This window comes from Chelmon rostratus, chromosome 12 (genome assembly GCF_017976325.1).
Source record: "Chelmon rostratus isolate fCheRos1 chromosome 12, fCheRos1.pri, whole genome shotgun sequence".
NCBI lineage: Eukaryota > Metazoa > Chordata > Actinopteri > Chaetodontiformes > Chaetodontidae > Chelmon > Chelmon rostratus.
This window is the reverse complement of record NC_055669.1, coordinates 4,990,718-5,011,078: the sequence shown is the minus strand read 5'-3', so window position 1 is coordinate 5,011,078 and position 20,361 is coordinate 4,990,718. Positions and strand designations below refer to the sequence as shown.

Below are 20,361 nucleotides of genomic sequence, written 5' to 3'. Positions count from 1 at the left end.
ACTGTATGTATGTCAGATAACACTGTGCAGCAATATACCTGTAAACTTTACATCAGTGACTGGGCAGCACATGAGATGCTTATTAAGCCGTGGAGGCATGGAGGGGGCTCACTTTTGGGGGGCAGCAAAACTGGCCCCCCTTTGGCCATATTAAACTACTGAACCCATACATCACACTAACCTCTGTAGCAGCTGGAACTGCTTGTCTTTGGTGAGGCTCTGATGTCAAATGGTAGTGATGATGATGATGATGATGATGATGATGATGCTACCGGCACCTGGTTTTCCAGGTTTGAGTCAGGCAGTCTTGAGCACCCCTTCACAAATTCTGCTCCTGAATGAGGTTTCAGCTCGCTCACAACTAGAGTCGGCTGCAGGACTCTGTCTCTGTCACAATGTGTCTGTGAAAGCTGCTTGTTGGAAATCCAAACTCCACCGAACAGCTTTAACTTTATCACAGTGCATTTGTCCTCGCAGCTCATCCAGATTAGCATGTTTAGCTGTAATGACGCTCGAAATTAGCCTTCTTCTTCACTGTGAGCTTGTCAACACAAACTAACTTAGACACATAGACTAGGCTTTTACATCAAAAGAAAAAATGCTTGTCCCTGTCTCTGGGAAAGCACGACACTCCACATCCACTTACACTTTATTGACAGGCGCCATGATGGATTGACGTGTTGACGTATTATCAACCGAGACGCAGATGTTGCGTTTAGGGACCGCTCGGGAAAACGTGAAACTTTAGTACGTAGTGTTATTTTCTTTATTGCTGAAAAAGAAACTGCCTTTTTTGTATTTATGAATTGCCTCAGGCCATATATGGCTCGGAGGCCGAGGCTTCCCAGTCAAAAAATTAACGATATATGGTCCATAAAACAGTCTTCTTCTCATCTTGTTATGTGTATGTCAACGAACTATGTACAAAAGATTTGGATTTGAATTTGGATTAAAGGGCAGGACATGTGTACAAATATATTTCAGACCAGTGTAGTATATCAGAGTAGTAAATGAATTAAAATGGGACATGGCAAGCATTATCTCAAACCTCCAGTCACTGTACAGCCAAGTGGTTGAGATGAACGGCTTTCAGGTTTCTCTTCGGGTGTTTTTTGTGTTTTTGTTTTCTTTTTTTTTTTTTTTTTTTTCGCTCTCAAACTATTCTTAATGTGCCATGTTGCTGAAAAAGTAATAGTAAGAAAAGAGGGTGGAATGCTTTGCCCAAGTGTCCTAATAAAGAAACCTCGATGCCAATGCCAGCACAATCTTTTCTGTACCCAATGTGGCTTTATATGGTATTTTGTTTGATATCTCACCACAAGCCTCATCAGTAGACACCTATATGAATCCTAAGATGTGAAGATGATGGCACTTTTTAACTGAAACATGTTGTGCTCCTCAAGGTGCTCATTTTGACATTTCTGCTGTTTTAGTTGGTAAACAGGAGGCAAAGGATTGACGGCAAAGGTTTTGCACCTGCAGTAACATAAATGAGGTATCTCATCCTAAATCTGTGTGTCTGTGTGCTAAACTTGACATGTTGTACATGTGGCATGAGGGGTAGGCCTAGAGACCATAAGTATGACCCAGAGAACAGAGAGAGAGAGAGATAGATGGGAGGAGAGGAGAGAGAGGAAAGGAGGAGGAGGAGGGAGTAGTGAACTAACTAACTCTCTAATCTGCCTGTCTGACAGAAAAAGGGAGAGAAAATCAAGTCTGCTGTGTCGTAGAATGCAAGAGGAGGGGGAGTCTGTAATTACACAGGGAGAGAGGAGGGGAGGGAGAAGAGAAAAAGAGAGAGATGTCAGGGAGTTACAAACATAGCAAGAGACAGAGACTGACGGAGAAAGGACATAACGAGAGAGGAGAAGCAGAGAAAAGGAAGGAGAAGGAACAACCGAGAGGACAGTGACAAACTGAAAGGTCATTCCTTGGATATTTTGTCTTGCCGTGGATTTCTTGGATTACTGAGATTAACTTTTCCACACTCTGCAGGACTCTGCATGTGCATCATTTCAGAGCTGGAGACTTAGCACTGTGTCTTGCCTGTATGCCTGTTTGCAGGTGTTTAGTACTTCTTAGCTGCAGTTAACAGAATTGGCTTGTTTGCACGTGCATGCAATACATAGGAAGAGGATGGGAGCCCTTCGCCTCTCTCTCGCTCTCCTCCTCCTCCTCTCCTCTCCTGTACGAGCCCAGTGGTGGAGCTTCATCTGGGCGAATCCTAAAACGAGCACCAGCTCTCCTCCTCCCTCCGTTACCCCCTCCATCACCTCTCCATCCGTCACTTCCCTGAGCCCTTCTGACAGCCCAGGGACAACAGAGTGGGTGATAACGGAGAACGGGGTGGCAGAGAAAGCTCTGGAGGGTGGCGCTCAGACAGAGGGGTCTGTGCTGACCCCTACCCCCACCCCAGGAGTGGCAGTCTTTGGCCACAGCACTGCAGAACCTGGGATGTCACCTCCAGAGGGGAATGCAGGTGGAGGCAGTAAAGACAGGGCCCAATACAAACCACTGAAACACTGGAAGAGTGGTGAGTGTTACAGGGATGTTGATGAGAGGTAGTTTCATTTCAGACTTCTTTCCCAAGCTCTCCTACAGGTCAGATTTCCACAGAGGTTAGAGCAGCACTTCCTTTTTGGCTTGTGAGCCAGAGAAGCAATGTCTACATGGCAGGCCTCATGTAAATGCAAGTGTAAACTTTTCAATATTTCACAGTAAAAAAGCAAAAATTAATGAGAGGTCAGAAAAAATAGACAGCATTTTTGTCAGGGAAATCTGTCAGTATTAGAAATCTTATTTCCAATCTCGCGCATCACCTCCTAGGTTGGGAGTAAATTGGATCTGACCACTCTGTAACGATAACAACTCTCTGGCTCACTTGGAGGCTGACACAAGTTGCAAACACAACACTGACATATTCACACCTTATAACGCTGATACAGTTGCCTATTTACACGTGTAGTCAACACAGAGCAACATTAACCTCCACCTTCTACTGGGAAAAACATGTGGCTCTTAAGGTAAATGCACCACTGTGTTCACCTGCTAGTTGCTAACTAGTTGCAAACTGTCCGTTTGCTGTTTAGTGCTGGGCAGGTTGTGTAAATAAATATCGAACAGTTTATGCAAGACACTTCAGTTTGTCTACTCACAAACTTCAAGTATCCCTGGATGGTAGCAGAGTACAATTTTAAATGTCCAAAATACTCAGAGCAACCGTCATTATTGAATATCTGCAAAGAAGCTTATGCTTTGAAATGTCAAACAGGTAATTCTGCATAAATGTGAATGGATTCTACCCATGTTGACGTGTGTTTTATGGGAAACTGTGTAAGAAGACAGAGCATTTACTCTCTACATTCCTCTTTTTCAGCCTAATTAGTCCACCATGCTGACTAACCTTTGATTGCCTGTTATTGGTTCAATTGGTTCATAGGTTTAGTCTCATATTTGGACTAATGTTTAACCATATCTACTATGGTAAATGTTTTCCCGTCGTGTCCCAGTGTATCTCACAAAGCAGAACAGAGGCCCGAGTTGTTATTTCTGTAGAGTGCTGGTATGTGACACAGTTGTAGCCTGATGTGCTCTGCATTAAATCTCTGAGAGTGGGCTAAGCAGCGGGAACCTTTTGTGTGGCACAGCAGGATCAAGATGGGTTTAAAAGGTTATACGTGGCAGTACTAGGGGGCTTGTTAATATTGGTTTTATAAGCCCCCAGAAGCTGATCAAGAATCCGTGTGGCCGACATGACGAGGATTAGGTTCAAAAGGAGGGAGTTAGGGTGGAAAATGCTTGATTTGGTGTTTGACAGAAGAAATGAATGTGATGAACCTAGTGAACGATATGCTGTTTGATTGGCTGACTTCTGAAGTCTGCTTATAGAAGTGAATAAATAAAGTGTTTGCACCTTGATACACTTGTAAAAGACATTAGTGTCAAATCTCGTCTCATCATAAAGTGAATTATGTCAAAGTATACTCTTAAACCCATATCACATGATGTCATTAGAATGGGATTTGACCACAGACCTTCCTGGCGCTGTGACTCATTTGTATAAGCGTGTGTGCATGTGGGTCTTGAAAACAAGTGCTGAAAAGTAGCTCAGAAAAAGTAATATTTACTTAAGTACTACACTTATCTATCTTTTTTGCAGTATTGTACTTAAGTATTTCCATTATATGCAACTTTTATTTTTTTTAAAAAAGCATTGTAGATTCAAGCAAGCTTAGTACGTTACGTTTGCACTTTTACTTTAACTTTTTACTAAAAATATGGTACCGTTGTTCTTTTAGCAGAGAAAGTACTTTCACCTGTAACTGAACGTTTTTATGTGTTGGTATTTTGTTTATTTTGCTTAAAGCTGCATTAATGGATTTTTTTGTCCTCTCTCTTATTTGGAGTTGTGCTTCTGGATACCTGATGAATGCAAGTCCAGTACTCATTCTCCTTTTAGCTTTGGTCTGGTCTGAACCAGCCCCTGAGGTAAACATATGGCTATGGCTGCCATGCTCACCAGCTAGTTATCGCTCTGCTGCTTGGTGCTGGGCAGTGTAAGTTAACTTCACACTGGGTACATCAGCTTTTGCACAGCTTCATGCTGACTAACATTTGTTTTAACATGCAGTATAAAACTGTTCATGCAAAGACAGGAAAGACATATCTGAATATATAAAGCTGCTTTTATATCACACATTTAAGTATTTATTATATTGATTTCTAAGGTACACATGCTGGATGAAAGCTGAAGGAGCACATGTCAATGATCTATTTTGTAAAAGAACAAAGGTCTGTTTATTTATTCCATGACACGGGGTTGCACAGAAGTAATCAGTTATCCATCTGCTTCCCAGTTTACCCATTAAGCCTGACAACTTCAAACCAACTTGAGCTTTTCTACAGTCAGTGCTCTCTGCTTTGTAGTAGCCTGTGGCTGACCCACATATCTGATCGCCTTGTTTCACTTCTTTTTTGGCCAACATAGGCCTTGAGAACTCCTCACAAGATTGTGAACATGGTCCTTCTAGAAATGGCTGCCGTCCAAGTTATGACTGATAATCACCACCAGGTCGCGGCTGCCAAGTCAGTCTCAGACGAGGTTCCAAAAGTCATATTGGCCATTATTTTAAATGTGTGTGTCTCACAGTGCAGGAGAGAAAAGTTAAAGTGGTTTAACATCAGCTCTCCCAGAGCAGAGTTTGTCTGTTCCTATCAGTCATTACAGAGCACTCATGACTTAACATCTGGACTGGAGGTGTGAGAACTGCGGTGTGTGTGTGTGTGTGTGTTTGTGTGTGTGTGTGTGTGTGTGTGTGTGTGCATGTGTGTGTGTGTGTGGACATGCTTCTGTGCATTACTCACACTACTGAAAGTGGAGCTCAGCACATTTATTCATTAATTGTTGCATATGGTGTTCAAAATCTGCAAACAAAGTACACACACACACACTGACAAACACACACACACAAACACACACACACACACGCACACACTTAAACCCTCTAATCAGGTATGTTTCCAGTTGGTCAGGCTGATGAATTAGAGACCCCCAGTTGCTGGCTTGTCTGGTCTTGGGTTTTTCAGTGTGTGTTCACATGGGTGATATGTGTGTTTGATGTGTGCAGTGTATACAAATGCATTTCTATCTCTCACTGTGTGTGTGTGTTTCTGTGTGTGTGATATATATACGTAGGTAGCAGGGGTGACCCTGGCTGGAATGCTGAGGTGAGAGTTTGTCGCTACGGGAGACAGGCTCCATAGTGGGGGGAATCAAGGGAATGTGAAGCCATCTCTTCACATACACACTGAACACTCTAATTGCCAGCCATTGTGTGTGCATTTCTGTTTCGGAGGATTATGTCCATGCGAGGCAGAGCAGCGAGGCGTGGGCAGAGTCTGGATCAGGTCAAGTCAAATTAAAGCCATGTCAAGATGATCCTGGTGCATCTCTCCCTGAGTGTGTTGTACGAGCCAGCAACACACAGATAGCAAACAAAGGAAGCTGCCAGAACAGCTTCTGTGCACCTCGCGTAAGGTTCACTTACAGGTGGACGTTCCAGTCAAGTCATCCCACTGTGAAGAAAAACAAGTTTCCAGTGGGGGGATAACAAGCAATTGAAAATAATGAAACAATCAACTTAAGTTAGATTTGAAGTGCCCTCTATCAGTTGAAGTTTGTTAACGTAGAGTTATCTTTCATCTTTTGATCACTTAATGTTTCTCTGACCACTTCCGGCAACTCTGATAGCTATAATTTAAAATGTGTCGATCAAACTAAGCAGTCACATGCGAACAAACACAGATAGTCATGCACTGCATTGTCCCCGTCTCTGTCAGAGCGAGGCCCAGGAGGTCACCTGGACCTGACGGAGTTAATCGGCGTCCCCCTCCCCCCCTCTGTCTCCTTCACTCCTGGCTATGAGGGTTTTCCTGCCTACAACTTCGGGCCCGAAGCCAACATCGGCCGGCTCACCAAAACCTTCGTGCCAGGGTCATTCTACAGGGACTTTGCCATCATTGTCACGGTAACGCTAGAGAACTACACCCCTCAACTTTGTATACCAACTTTGTATGCTGTCATCCTTCTATGCAAAATAACCTTCTTTATTGTCAGCTAAGGCCACATTATGTTGAATTTATGTTGAAATTTGGTCATAAAGCAAGACTTCATGTCTTAAACTTTTTTTAACTTGCATGAACAAAAGATGTTACTTTAGATTTGTGCATTTTTTCTATGATACCCGATCCATTTGTACTTCTGTGTCTAGTAGTATGAGTGTAATATTCATACAATAGGAGTAAAATACCGAAGCAATGAGCCTTAGTGACCTCCGATGTCTTCTGCCTTGCCCTTACATCAGGTGCGTCCAGACACTCAGAGAGGAGGCGTGCTCTTTGCCATCACAGATGCCCGTCAGAAGGTGGTGGAGCTGGGTTTGGCCCTCACTCCGGTGCGTGGGGGCCTCCAAAGCATCTTACTGTACTACACTGACAATGAGCAAGCTACCCACAGCCACAAAGCTGCTGCCTTCAGTGTCCCAGATATGACCAACCAATGGACGCGATTCACGGTGAGCATTACATACTAGGAGGAATGCTAGGATTAAAGGAGTATTCTCAGCGGACACAGACCTTTTATTAAATATGTTTATGCTCCACCTCAGCCACAAACGGCCCCATTTGTAAGTAGATCATTTCTCTTCTATGCGTATTTTATTTCGAACCTGCTGGAATATGTTAATTCACTTCAGAATGAGTCAAACATTTAAAGTTTTAATGCTTTTTTTTGCACTCTAAAATTCTTTGAACATGTGAAAAAATGTTTAGCAGTGCAGTGAGATGACTTCACTAGTTTCCAATACAAATCTATTGATTATGTTTCTTACAATATATCTATTTTTGCCTGAAATTCTTGAAAAAACACTTTTGAAAATGTTGATATTAGCTCTTCATTTCTACCAGAACAGAACCACCACATTCACTGACATGTCAGGATGTGATTTGAAAATGACAGGAAGTTTGAGAGTTTGATCTCTGACATACAGTATGAGGAAAAAGAGAACAGACACAAATAAAGCATCGATTTGCCTTGAATCTTGGCATCTTCACCGATCAGTTTTTCAAAACTCAAACAAAAAAAGTCATGTTGAACAAAACAATGAGGAATTCCAGAATGAAACCCTACATTGAACTGGTGTATTTGATCTGTCTGTCAGTTGGTGGTGGAGCATGAAGAGGTGCGTCTCTACATGGACTGTGGAGAGGCCGAGAGGACCACCTTCCATCGGAGGCCAGAAAGACTCACCTTCTCGCACAATTCAGGCATTTTTGTATCGAATGCGGGAAGCACGGGGCTGGACAAGTTCGTGGTAAGTCTAGAAATCCTCTAAATGTGGCTATCTGTGTGTGTATGTGTAACGTCTGGAATATAACGAGTTTTCTCTCTGCAAGAAAGGCAAAGAGAAGGAGAATGAAACTGACGGACTGTGTTAATATCAGTGTGCAGTGTGTCTCAGGATTACATATGTGTGTGTGTGTGTGTGTGTGTGTGTGTGTGTGTCTGTAGGTGTGTTTTGTTTACATGTGTTCTGGCCTCTCATTACCATGTAAAGAGCTGACATGTCCCCTGACCTCAGTCCGTCTCCTCTGGAAATTTCCCAGATTTCAGTGGACTGAAACATTTTTTTCTTCCACTGTACTATCACTGATGATGCCTCTCACCCCAGCACATGCTTACTGAGCGTTGCCACAGTGAGGAAAGTGACATTTGATGACTGCGACCTCCAACGCTGATCAGGATACAGCCGGGCCTTAACAGGGTCATCACATTGAGCACTACTTCCTGAGCTGACCCTGTCCGAGCCTTTACTGGATAAAACTCCGGAGATCAGAGACAGAGAGGAAGTAAGAGGGGAGGAGGGAGATGGCAAAGAGGGAAGGGAGAGGGGTGAGAGGTGGAAGGGAGGAGAGCACGGGGGAGTAAGTCAATGGCAGATGAGGAAGTCAGCGATGTCAACAAGGCTTACATGTGGTCAGATCAAGGGCTCGACTCAGGCCTTTAAGCGTGCTGTGATGTCAACATGATGGTGCATTCAGTAGGAGTGACATCTTACTGTACACAGCGTCCCAAACAGAGTAAAGACGCAACTCAAAGACTCAGCTACTGAAACTAGTCACGCTGATCCTCGTCTGTCAGTTTTCAATTCAACGATGCTCACAAATACGAGCCGTTTGTGACTTGTTGCCATGGTGAGTGAACGTGGCCCACTTTATTCTGCTTTGTTCAGTTTAGCCCAACTTTCTGAACGGGTTATCTGAAGCATGACGACGGAGGATGTGCACCCTCAGCATCGGTCATGTCCAGTCGGAAATATCTGGGTCACTCTGTGTTTGTGTGTCGTGCATGTGTGTGTGCGTGTGTCCTTGGTTTGTTGTCTTGGGCCACAAAGGAAAACAGTAATGACATGGGGCCCTTCTGAGCATGTGTTTGTGTGTGAAGGTTGTGAATGTTTTGAATATTGACCGCAGGTTTTGACATTTCTCTCCATGTTCCCATAGAAATATATAAACCAGCATTATCACTACCATGCTCTGAGTCTGTGTTGTGCATGTGCGTCCTTGGAACTCCGGTCTCTATGGTGACTGTCCTTCATTGTGTGTGTGGTGCTCCTCTGTTTATCTGGAGAGAAAGAGGCTACAACACAATCACACTATAAAGCAGTGCTTCCTCATGCCCTCCTGCAGAGACCAGAAAAATTAAAACTCAAATTTGCCTATTTAACCCTTCTCAGATGATACTACTGCTTTCTACAAAATGCAACTCTCTTCACACAAAATCTGTTTTATCAAAGTCTATTAAAAAAAGTTAGTGAAACTATTTTGTAATATGATGACGAATAACCTTTAAAGGAACAATCCAGGAGAGGTTGAAACACCTGAAACATGACACCCTGGCTTGAATATGATTCAGATCCATACAGAGAAATCCATTACGAAAGATAAAGACCTTCTTTGCATTCTAGGAAATGTAGGAAATGTCTCAGTGGATAAAGACAAGGTAGGGAAAGTGTTTTCATTTAAAAAGTCAAAAATTTCAGTTCATTAGAAGTCCTGGTTGACTTAGTCTCATATGTCATATTAAGTCTGTTTGTATGCGCATGTAAACATCATATCCTGGTTTCACAAACCTGAATAAGCCCTCATCCCATGTTGAAAAACTTTCCAGCAGTGGAAAACATATTTAGGTTTTTTACTTAAAACTTTTTTTTACTAAAAAAAACATCAGATTCTAGAAGCTCTTTGTAATTCATGTGTGCAAAAATGGGATTTTGTTTATTTTTTTTATCTCTCTCTCCAGGGATCCATTCAGCAGCTGGTGATAAAAGATGATCCCAGAGCAGCTGAGGAGCAGTGTGAAGACGATGATCCTTATGTGAGAAACACACATTAAACACAGTCGAGGTGGCTGACACCCAGGACCCCACTATTTCAGACAAAAGGGGAGACTCTGAGAGGAGTGGTTCAAGAGCTGTACAATAATATATACATGAGTCGACAGCACCCCCTAGTGGTTAAAGAGCTTCACTGAGCAATAAGCTGACAACTTTTTGTTATTTTCCTGCCCTCTGTCAGTCTAACTCTTTATTTCCCCATTAGTTTCTGTCATTAGTTCTTTTGTTTGTAAAATTATGTATAAAGGACAAAAATGTGGGACACTGCATTATCATTGGTCGACATTTTTGGCTCTAAGCTTGTTTTTTCCAAACCAACTTGTAATGTGATGTTTTAATTAAGGCCTCGGGATACACCAGTGGAGACGATGCTCTGGACGACAGAGAGACAGAGGAGGAAATGATGAAGAGCACACAGGAGAGACAACATGGCACAGCACAGGTGGGTTGGCTGAAGGAAGTGCTGGGTGGTCGGAGGTGCTCACAGGTGATGTTGTGTTTTGGTTGGCCACAGTATTACATAAAACGGAAACACACCACATGCCTGTGAAATATTTCATGACTTTGTAAACATGAGAGTTAACAGCATCCTGCAGGTTTGAAGAACTGCAAGAAAGCTGTGGTTTGTTTCCCAGTTGAAAGAATATGCTGATCCTGAAAAGAGTCTGGTGGATGCGAGTATTTAGTCTGTTATGGTTGAGCGTGTGTGTGTGTGTGGTTTGATACACCCCTCTCCTTATCATCAGAGCCCTAAAACAGCAGTCCCTATATACATCTGTGTGGGTGTTTCTTCTCTGTTCCGGTGCCATGTTTCATTCTCCCACCACCAGGAAGTCAGTCCGACCCCAAACATCCCATAATCAACATTTACTTTGAGGCTTCAAAGGAAACTGTCCTTCAGGGGCTGGGTAACTGATATTAAAGTCTTTCTGGTCTGGAGACTTTCAGCAACAACAGCGTCAACAAAAAGCTCAGACGATATGATATTATTAGATATTTTCTTCCAGATCCTGTTCAATGAATTCAGCATTTTCAGTTTTATTTGTACAGTATGAATCCTTATGGTTTTAGTTAGTTATCCTTCAAGAGGCTACTTAAGTTGAGATGCTTCAAACGTTAATAAGCGAGTTTCCATTAGCCTTGCTCTGATGGCTTTAATCCTCCTGTGACGACACAGAGGTTAAAATGTATGATACCACAGTATTTGCTCAGCCAAATCACGTTTCTCACAGGAAGAATCGATTTGATTTGGGTGACCCACTGACCTGCTCATCTTCTTCATTTCTTTGAGAAGGAGGACAGTGTTCCAGTCAGAGCTCCACCCACTGAGGCTCCGGAGGTGGAGCTTGATGAGTACTCCGGTCACCAGACCCCAACAGAGGCCAGTGAGGAAATGCTGATAAGAGGTCAGACTGAACGTAGTTTTTCCGTGTTTTCTGTGTTTTATCTGTAGCAGTAAATTCAATTCCTGATCCATTTGATCCCAGGACTGGCATCATAAACTTGTGTTAAGGAAATGAAAGAAGCTCTTCTTCTCTGCCTCAACACTCAAAGCTTCAGCTTCCTACAGTTGTAATTATATGCTTAGTTCATCCTGATAGGAGCAGGTGAGGTTTGTTACAGCAGCAGCATGCAATAAGCTAAATGAATATTATGTAGCCAGGAACAGCGAATAGGTACTTAAATCAAGTTTTTCTTTGATTGTCACCAAACTCATCTCTTACAGTACACTTGAAAAGTGGCAGCATGCATATCTACAGTATGACCAGTGTAACCTCACAGTAATCTGATTGGTCAAACCCGTTGATGTCATATTCTATGTGCACAGGGCCACACCGGACAGAGGAGGCCGGGGAGAGGTCAGGAGAGGTCAGTTCAGATGTGTTATTTGTAATAACACATGTTTTAAATCTTTTGCACAGCATTGTCTTTCCATTCCAGTCAGTTTTCTTTACACACATACGCACGATATGAGGGTTTTATTTGAATTTCCAGGCTCATGTCAGGCATGGGTTAAAAGGAGAACGTGGAGATCCTGGACCCAGAGGCCCACCTGGCCCACCAGGGCCTACTTATCGACCCGGGCAAGCTCAGCCTGGACCAAGAGGGCCACAAGGACCGCCAGGAATCCCTGGATCCACAGGACTGCCAGGGAGAGATGGACAGAAGGTGTGTGTGTGTGTGTGTGTGTGTGTGTGTGTGTGTGTGTGTGTGTGTGTGTGTGTGTGTGTGTGTGAGTGTTTATAGAGTTCACGAGATTTAGAACAAATCCTAAATCCTTCTTTCTCTCCACAGGGAAGCAAGGGTGATAAAGGGGATCCAGTAAGTTATTTATCTCTTTAGCGCTTCTCATGTCTTGTATCCCATGTAACAACTAAACTGAAATGAAATGAAATTTACTGTTTTTAACGTCCAGGGTCAGAGAGGATCTCAGGGATTTCCAGGTTTGGATGGAGAAGCTGGAGTTAAAGGAGAGAAGGTACGGCTAAAGCACACATGGTTGCACTGAATAACTTAGTACAATAGGTAGACTGTTTATTCCAAATAAAGTTCTGCTGGGAAAGGTTGGGGGTCCTGGCATTCATGTGGATGTTTGCTGGAACAAGTCTGATCCACAGACACCCCACCTTGCAACACACCCAAAGGATCCACCACCATGCCACACCCTCAGAGTGGTGTCCATGCCTCGATGGCTCAGAGCTGCCTCGGCGGGCAGTTTTAATATTGTGGCTGATCAGTGTATGCCACCAAATGTAGTATGAAAAACAGACCTTTTGCTTCTGTCCTCTCCTTCCTGCCTTTCCTCTCTACAGGGAGATCCAGGAGTTGGTTTACCAGGCCCTCCCGGCCTCCCTGGGCCTCCTGGGCCCCCCAGATCCCGCAGTGTACCTGTGAGTATCACAGTTCATGGTTTCACTCTGTGTATTTTTGTTGGTACATATAATACGCACTTGTGTCATTATCCTGCATTTCTGAGAGATAAAATCAACATGTAGTAAATGTAGATGAGGGTCAAGGCAAGATGTTTGAAGCATCACAAACACCCGTGTGTACGTGCATGTTAGACTGTGTGTTTCTCTGTGTTACAGTATGGAGCAGATGCCCTGGGTTCTGGGTTTGAAGACCTGGAGAGCGACACTGAACTCATCAGGGTAAGAGAAAGGCCAAAGAGATACATGGCATAATCTGATGGTTTAATTTGGCTTAACAGAAAAAATAAAATCTTTCTTTCCTCCAGGGTCCTCCTGGTGTGCCAGGGCCTCCAGGACCTCCTGGTCCCCCAGGACCCATCCTGTCATCATCTGCTGCAGGTGAAGGCCTCTCTCCAGGGCACCCTGGAACACCCGGTACCCCTGGCAGAGACGGGCCACCAGGCAAACCTGGAATACCCGTAAGTTACCCACACCAAACATATGGTACTCATTTCATTGCAAATAATAAGTAATAATAAGTCCACAAGTATTGTTTTATGAATTAATTCTTCACATGGAGGCATGCATGCCTATAGGACCTGCAGATGCACATTCATTAGGTAGAGATACAGTTTTAAAGCCTAGTGATGTTTCAGTCTTTCAAAAAATGATCCTGCCTGACAAAAATAAAGAATGCATAGTCAAATATTGTCAGTATGGCAATGGTCGAATTGAACTATATCTATACAATGACAGCACAGCATTGGCTATACATGTCTTCAGCCTGCAGATCTGTGTATGTTCTCAGCAAACTCCTGAATTCTGCAGAAATGACTGTGAGGATAAAGGCTGCTTTGACTGGTTTTCACCATCTATCAGCTGTCGAGCTGATATTCACTTAGAAATAGCAGACACACAAGTTTCACATTTTTCCAGACGCAACAGCACCAAATTGTTCGTGTCATGTCAGAAGAATTCAAGGCTTCTGTTGGGAATCTGAGTGGTTTTATGATTACAATACAGATTGACGGCATAGAAATGTCACTGAATCATAAATAAAAGCTGCTCGAGATCTATTTTACATTGAAAAGCTTGAAGACTGTAAAATATATGTAGCATGCTTTGTCAGATTTGCTAACTTTTCAGCTCCATTATTTACGAGTGAGGACTTTGCCTTTCCCTTTGTGTTTTATTTGTGGTGTTGCTGTCTTTGTTATCACTGTTTGCTGTCTATCTTTCTTCTTGTCCTCCTTTTAATCTCTGTTATTGATACGCTTTTATCCAGATCTACTTCTTTTTTTCATTTACAAATAAAAATCACCTTCAGTATATTTTTCCTCCGAAATCATATTTTAGTGATTGATATTTGTGTGTGTCATGGCCAATGATCAGTCTGTCTTTTATTCTCCCTCTACATCTGTTCTTGTCATCTCCTCACCAATCTTTATTCCACCCCCCCTCCTCCTCATTCCACTTCTCCGCCTCCTGCTCCACTCCTGCCACCTCCTCTTCCTCTCCGCTCTCTGTTTCAGATGTTTGAGGATTGGTTTAGTGGTTCTGGGCTTGATGGTTCAGGTTTGAGCTCAGAGTTGTCCTCTGACCTCACCTCTGGTTTCAGTTCTGGGCTCAGTTCTGAATCCAGTTTTGCCTCTGGTTCTGGGCTTGACTTTGGGTCTGCTTGGGGCTCAGGCGAGGTATATTGGCTGGCTAAACCAGCAAACAGTAAAAGGCAGAATTCCATTCAATAGCCTGAGTATTGAGGAAGTAACGCTCATCTTCAATGTGGAACAACATTAAATGCTTCAATAGCAGGGCTTTATTTGTATCAGTTATCTCATTAAAACAGTGATGCCTGTGATAAAGACCAACCTTAGCTCACTGCCCCAATGCTCAGGCTAATGACTGTACATAATCTCCCACCATGTTGTCTTCATCGCTGGCTGCATCTGTTCGCTCCAAACTGGCTGAAGTGCTGTGCTTGTGTGTGTGTGTGTGTGTGTGTGTGTGTGTGTGTGTGTGTGTGTTCTTTGCTGTTTGATAATCCACCTGACCACCATCACTGCTTCCATACTGTATGACCTGCTTGGACTTTGGTCACTTACTTTTGGTTCATTTACTTGCAGTTCAAATGCTGTCATTAATAAATGAAACATTTCAGCAGCAGTGTCACTGTTCATGGTAAAGTGAATGAACTGATGGGAGCTGACCTCAGACCTGCTGTATAGCCTCAGTTCGAGCTGCCATTTTGCTTTTTTTTTCATACAACATGGTAAAGGAGCAAATCTGCCTTTTCACTGATCTGTTTTATTGTCTCTTTTAGTAAATGTCAGATTCTCAGTCAATGCAAAGTGCCAAGGCATACTGATGTGCTCAGATTTTGCTCAAATCTCAAACTGATTCAGTACATTTATCAGACAAACTTTATCTATAACTCATAACTCATTTTACAAAATAACCTTAGACAGTCTGTGTGTTTTTCAGTTGTGGTATAACGACTACAGGCTGCACCGCTGTATAAAAGTGGTGGATGAAGCAAATAACACAATGGCTAGTTTGTTATCGTGAGAGTGAAAGTACTACGAGAGGACTAGGCACTAGAGGAAATCCTAAGAAAACAGTTTATTCTGATAAATATGCTTAGCAAATGTCATATTAACCTGCCTGTTGACATTTTGGCTTGAGTGTAACGCAACAGGAAAGCTCATAGAGTGTTCAAAAAAGGAAAAGGGTTTATCTCTCTTACCTCTGGCTCCTGCAAATGTGCCCAATAAATTACCCCAGGCAATTTCCTAAAAATCCAGCTGTTAGCTTGCAAAAGCCTCCATTTGACCCAACTGTCGGGCGAGTAAAGATTTGACCTGACGGTGTCACCTGAAGAGAGGTGGGGTCAGTAAAATCCTTTGGATTCATCCTCGACATATTATGAACACGCACAGAAAACATTTAATGGCACGTTGGCCAGTGGTTCTCAAGACATCCTGCATTGGATTAAAGTGTTCAAATGATCAACAGGCAGACTGACCAGTATCACCACCTTAGGCCTTGCTAGTAGTTGGATATAAGTATAAACTTTCAGTGTCCAGTCATTTGAGCCATCAGTCAAAAGTCAATCACTCAGTGTGCCTTGGAATTTAGTGTTTTACTGAAAATGTCTGAGGCCTTTGGTGCACTATGTTGCCAGTTTGTACAAATAAACTGTACAGAAACATTGCTGTACTTTGGTCTGATGCTGCTTACTTATACAAGGAATACACTGAATTTTTTATGACTTTCCCATTAAGTGATGAGAAAACAGACTAGCCTCGAAGGCTGCTGACTGCACCGCTTCATGCTACAGTTTAGCTGAATGACAGTAAGCAGGCAGAACGGTCTCCATCTCAAGCACAAGGAGCTGACTGGGAGACACATTTAAATTCAGCTTCACTCGACTGTGACGCTAGTCAACAATCATTCATCGCTGTCTGTGCTGAAGTGTGAGCATGATGCACTGAGGAACAATCTTATGGTGACACAGAAAAATGTTGGAATGAATGATCTCATCACTTAAGTTGACTGACTAATGAACCAGTTTCCCAAAAAATTTGAGTATTCCTTCAAAGTGGCTGACTGTCACCTTTGGATTTGCTGTTGCCCTGTTGGAATGGCTTAAGGGTCAACAAACAGCCTAGCATCACATTTGCTCTGTTTTCCATTCTGGCACGTTCTCTGTGACTTATATCTGTTTTATTCGTCTACCTCTACTCGTGTCTGTCTGTTTTCGTATGTCCAGGGTCCACCGGGAAAAGATGGGGTTCCAGGTCTACCGGGAGCTGTGGGAATGAAGGTATGATCATCAAGATGTATTGTGTCCAGGCCTCAGTGGGCAATATCAAAATCACAGAGGGGGATGCTGATCTCCACAGGAGAGACAGTGAAACTATTCCTGCTCAGTTTGCCGGCAGGTCTTCAGTTACCACATTTGGCCAAACTGGACTGAGCCAAATGAGCATGGTTTGTGATGACACAACAAAGATTGATGTCCATGTTCAATCATGTATGGACTGCCTCTGTTAATACTGCTTTTATATTGTCCCAGTTCCCGCCAATGCTGAATAGAAGTCATGAAGTGCTCACTCCAGAAGTAATACTTCTTGTCTTTCTTCCTTCTTTACATCCTTAGGGTACCCAAGGGTTACCTGGACCATCTGGACCAAAGGTAATATGCTACTCAATATCGAGTAAGCCAAAACAATCCAACAGCACCACGTGCTGCTGAGTACAGTATTTCTAATTTATCCCCAAAATAAACACATTTCTGTTTGCTTTTTAGTTCAGAAGAAGGACAAATCTGTGTTAACAAGGCAACTTTGCTAAAAGGAGTTTCTTGAATCTCTTTTTTTCCACAGGGTGAATGTGGGACTGTGGGTATTGCAGGGTCCCCGGGGCCATCAGGGCCTACTGGTCCACAAGGGAAGAGAGGCCCAGCAGGTCCCCCAGGACCCCCTGGCCCCCCAGGACCTCCAGGAACCAAATTCTTTGTAGAGGTGAGCCTATTTCATACCAAAGATTGAATTAAAGATTGCTTAAATTAATAAGCCAAGAAGGAAACATCAGGTTAACTTAGAGCAGAGAAAAGCAAAGGCGTCATCCTCACCTCCTGAGTCTACCAGATATCAGTTCAATGAGGAACATCAGACCATGTGTTTGTTTCCAGGACATGGAGGGGTCTGGGAAGAGTGACATGCTCATTGGAGCTGGAGTCAGAGGTCCACAGGTCAGTGGGAGAGTGTGTGTGTTTTTATGTAGACTGTACATATTGTTTCATATACAGTAAGACTTTACTGTTTTGTTTTTTCCAGGGTCCCCCTGGCAAACCTGGCCCCCAGGGACCTAAGGTAATCTAATTAATTAAATGCATGCATTATGCTTGCAGAAGGTAGCTTGTATTCTAGTTTTAGAAGCTAATAATAATGTAATACTCCTCTGTATATATTGTGTCCCCGTATGTTCTTTTTATTGCTCCTTGTTGCTCCGCCGTTGAAGCTCTCTCATGTCTTCTGCAGGGTGAGGATGGAGCCACAGGTGCTCCAGGGCTCTCTGTCAAGGTAAACTCATTCTGAAATGGCTCTTCTTTAGATTTCTCTGTCATATAGTATATGATCTTCTCTACTGTCTGTTATTTTCAGTCTTAACTGTATACTTGGTGGTCTGTAGATGGTAATTTAGAGGTCTATGTGTTATTTGAGTGTACTGATACAGTGAGAGACACGCATGAAAAGTATTTCTCATACAATATTTATTTGATATTATGTATTGTGTGTGATTGCAGGGCGAGCCAGGGGAGCCAGGACCAGAGGGTCTTCAGGGTCCTGCTGGACTACCAGGTGCAAGGGTAAGAAGTAATAGGTGTTTACACAACAAATGTGTTGATGATTTGCAGTTATTGGTGCAAAGTAGTTTGTTCTCTGTTCCAGGTTGACCAAATCTTTATAATAAACTGATGACGCTGAAGGATGTGGAAGTGTTGTGTGTTTAACTCATAGTTCAAATGACAGTTTGAAAGTTTACAGTCGTAGATGGTCACAAACCTTGAGACCGCCCCCTTCTTTTTATTTCTCTTCACTCTACAAACAGGGGGCCAAAGGAGAAAAGGGCAGTCCAGGACCCAAGGTAGGTACCTGACCAAAGCATTATTTGTGGATATTAAGAGATACCTGACAGGGTCTAATGTAGTCTCCACAGTTTGATAGCTGGCTGTTTAGTAGCTATAATCAATATTCTTATGATAGAAAGCACCAAATGATCATGTGAAGGGGGTCACTCGTAGTGATGGACCTACAGAGAGTTATCACCAGAATCTAGTTGTATTATTCGGTTTGTTTTCCTGTTCACTGCTGCCAGCCAGACATTTCCCTTTTATTAATATTTTTATTTTAATAAAGCACGAATAATTTTCTGTTTTATGTTCTAAAGGGCGATCGAGGCGTTGATGGGCTCAGTATCCCAGGACCACCTGGGCCTCCTGGACCTCCTGGATCTATGATTAGTCTGCAGGATGTACGCACACCCACACACTCGTACATTTACATACAATTATGTTTCAGGTCATTCAGAAATGAGTTGTCACTGGACTGTATTCTGCACAGAGCCCCTGAAAGGTCACAGTACTTTTTTTTTTCTTAAAATCTTTTACATTACCTCAGAATACGTTCAGTATAGACACAATTATAAAGGCTGTAACACTGAGCACATGCAGGAAATTAACATGATTGAGCTGGCTGAGCATTGAAACTACTGTTTGTAAACCCCTGTGGTGTCTTGGTAACCATCTGTCATACCTGACAAATCCTGTGTGTCTTAATGATGCTTTCTTTACGAATGTGAGTACAGTACTGTTACCGTATCCACAGTATCTCACAGCTGCAATGCAACCATATCCACAGCCACAGCTTCAGCTACCACAGCCAGGCGAGGCAGCTGCTCACAGCCTGTGGCTGTATTGTGTCTGCTCTCAGCTCACAATACAAAGCGTCTCATCATCCTTCCTTTGTGCAGGATCTGCAGAGCTCTTCTCCGTCTTCTCTTAATTAGCAGTGAAATATAACTAGACAGGTCAAGCACAGTCATTGTTCCAGTGGATTAATGGGGATGATTGATGTGAATTGTTCAACCACAATATGCCAAAATAAGAAACAAACCTTTCTAATTTGCAGGGTAAGCTGCAAAGGGGGTGAGCATTGGATACTTCTGGGGTGGAGTATTATTGGGGGTGTTCTTTTGTATTAGTTTTTTTTTTTTTTTAGCAATACAAAAGCCACTACAGCCACTAATCTGTGATTAGTGTACGGTGCTGTTTGTGGACAACCATTAAAATACATATTTTAATACATGGAATGCATTTGAATACAACATGTAAAACATTCTAACAGTGCTCAAACTTACCTGTCACATTATCCGTCTACAGCTGCTGCTCAATGCTACAGATGGTGTCTTCAACTTCACAGAGATCAGAGGACCACCAGGACCAGTGGTGCGTAGTTATTAAGGCAGAGAGTCTTTTACACTGCTATTTTTACTGTTAGCAGTATAACCCCTGTATCACCCTACAATACACTTCACTGTAGCATCATCAGTGCATTTTTTAAGTGCTTTGGCTGCAGTTGCGTTTGATGCTGCTGCGTATGAGCATGTCATTTCTGCTTTGTCAGAAAAGATCACTAACCGAGCTCTACTGCTTTTGCTTGCATGTGTTTCCGTCTGCGCATGCATGCACGTGGATGCGTGCGTGTGTCGTGTGTGTTGTGTCCGCGTGTCGCAGGGCCCTGAAGGCTTGCCTGGCAGAGCTGGATTTCCTGTAAGAACATTTTGCATCACCACCTTATGCTGAGCATTTATATCACCTGTTGATTGAACTAAATATTTAACATTAAGTGTGTATATGAGTATTTTACAGTTTATGAACAAACATGCAACAATTATTTGAAAGCAATGTAAACTTTTTTTTTCAATTTTGCATT

The 20,361-nt window shown here is 42.9% G+C and overlaps 1 protein-coding gene across 2 annotated transcripts in view; it reads left to right on the top strand.

The window, feature by feature from the left end:
- The window catches only part of LOC121614541 (collagen alpha-1(XVIII) chain-like), a 49,805-nt gene that overhangs the window by 17,183 nt on the left and 12,261 nt on the right, over positions 1–20,361 (top strand). For both annotated transcript variants that reach the window (XM_041948466.1, XM_041948465.1), the window contains exons 3-25: positions 6,340–6,527; positions 6,864–7,073; positions 7,719–7,871; positions 9,860–9,934; positions 10,297–10,395; positions 11,248–11,359; positions 11,782–11,822; positions 11,949–12,122; positions 12,249–12,275; positions 12,370–12,432; positions 12,767–12,844; positions 13,043–13,105; positions 13,192–13,344; positions 16,635–16,688; positions 17,025–17,060; positions 17,251–17,388; positions 17,559–17,618; positions 17,704–17,739; positions 17,908–17,949; positions 18,174–18,236; positions 18,479–18,514; positions 18,818–18,901; positions 19,809–19,874. In XM_041948466.1, coding sequence (XP_041804400.1) covers positions 6,340–6,527; positions 6,864–7,073; positions 7,719–7,871; positions 9,860–9,934; positions 10,297–10,395; positions 11,248–11,359; positions 11,782–11,822; positions 11,949–12,122; positions 12,249–12,275; positions 12,370–12,432; positions 12,767–12,844; positions 13,043–13,105; positions 13,192–13,344; positions 16,635–16,688; positions 17,025–17,060; positions 17,251–17,388; positions 17,559–17,618; positions 17,704–17,739; positions 17,908–17,949; positions 18,174–18,236; positions 18,479–18,514; positions 18,818–18,901; positions 19,809–19,874 — 2,051 coding nt within the window. The remainder of the gene's footprint in view (positions 1–6,339; positions 6,528–6,863; positions 7,074–7,718; positions 7,872–9,859; positions 9,935–10,296; positions 10,396–11,247; positions 11,360–11,781; positions 11,823–11,948; positions 12,123–12,248; positions 12,276–12,369; positions 12,433–12,766; positions 12,845–13,042; positions 13,106–13,191; positions 13,345–16,634; positions 16,689–17,024; positions 17,061–17,250; positions 17,389–17,558; positions 17,619–17,703; positions 17,740–17,907; positions 17,950–18,173; positions 18,237–18,478; positions 18,515–18,817; positions 18,902–19,808; positions 19,875–20,361) is intronic.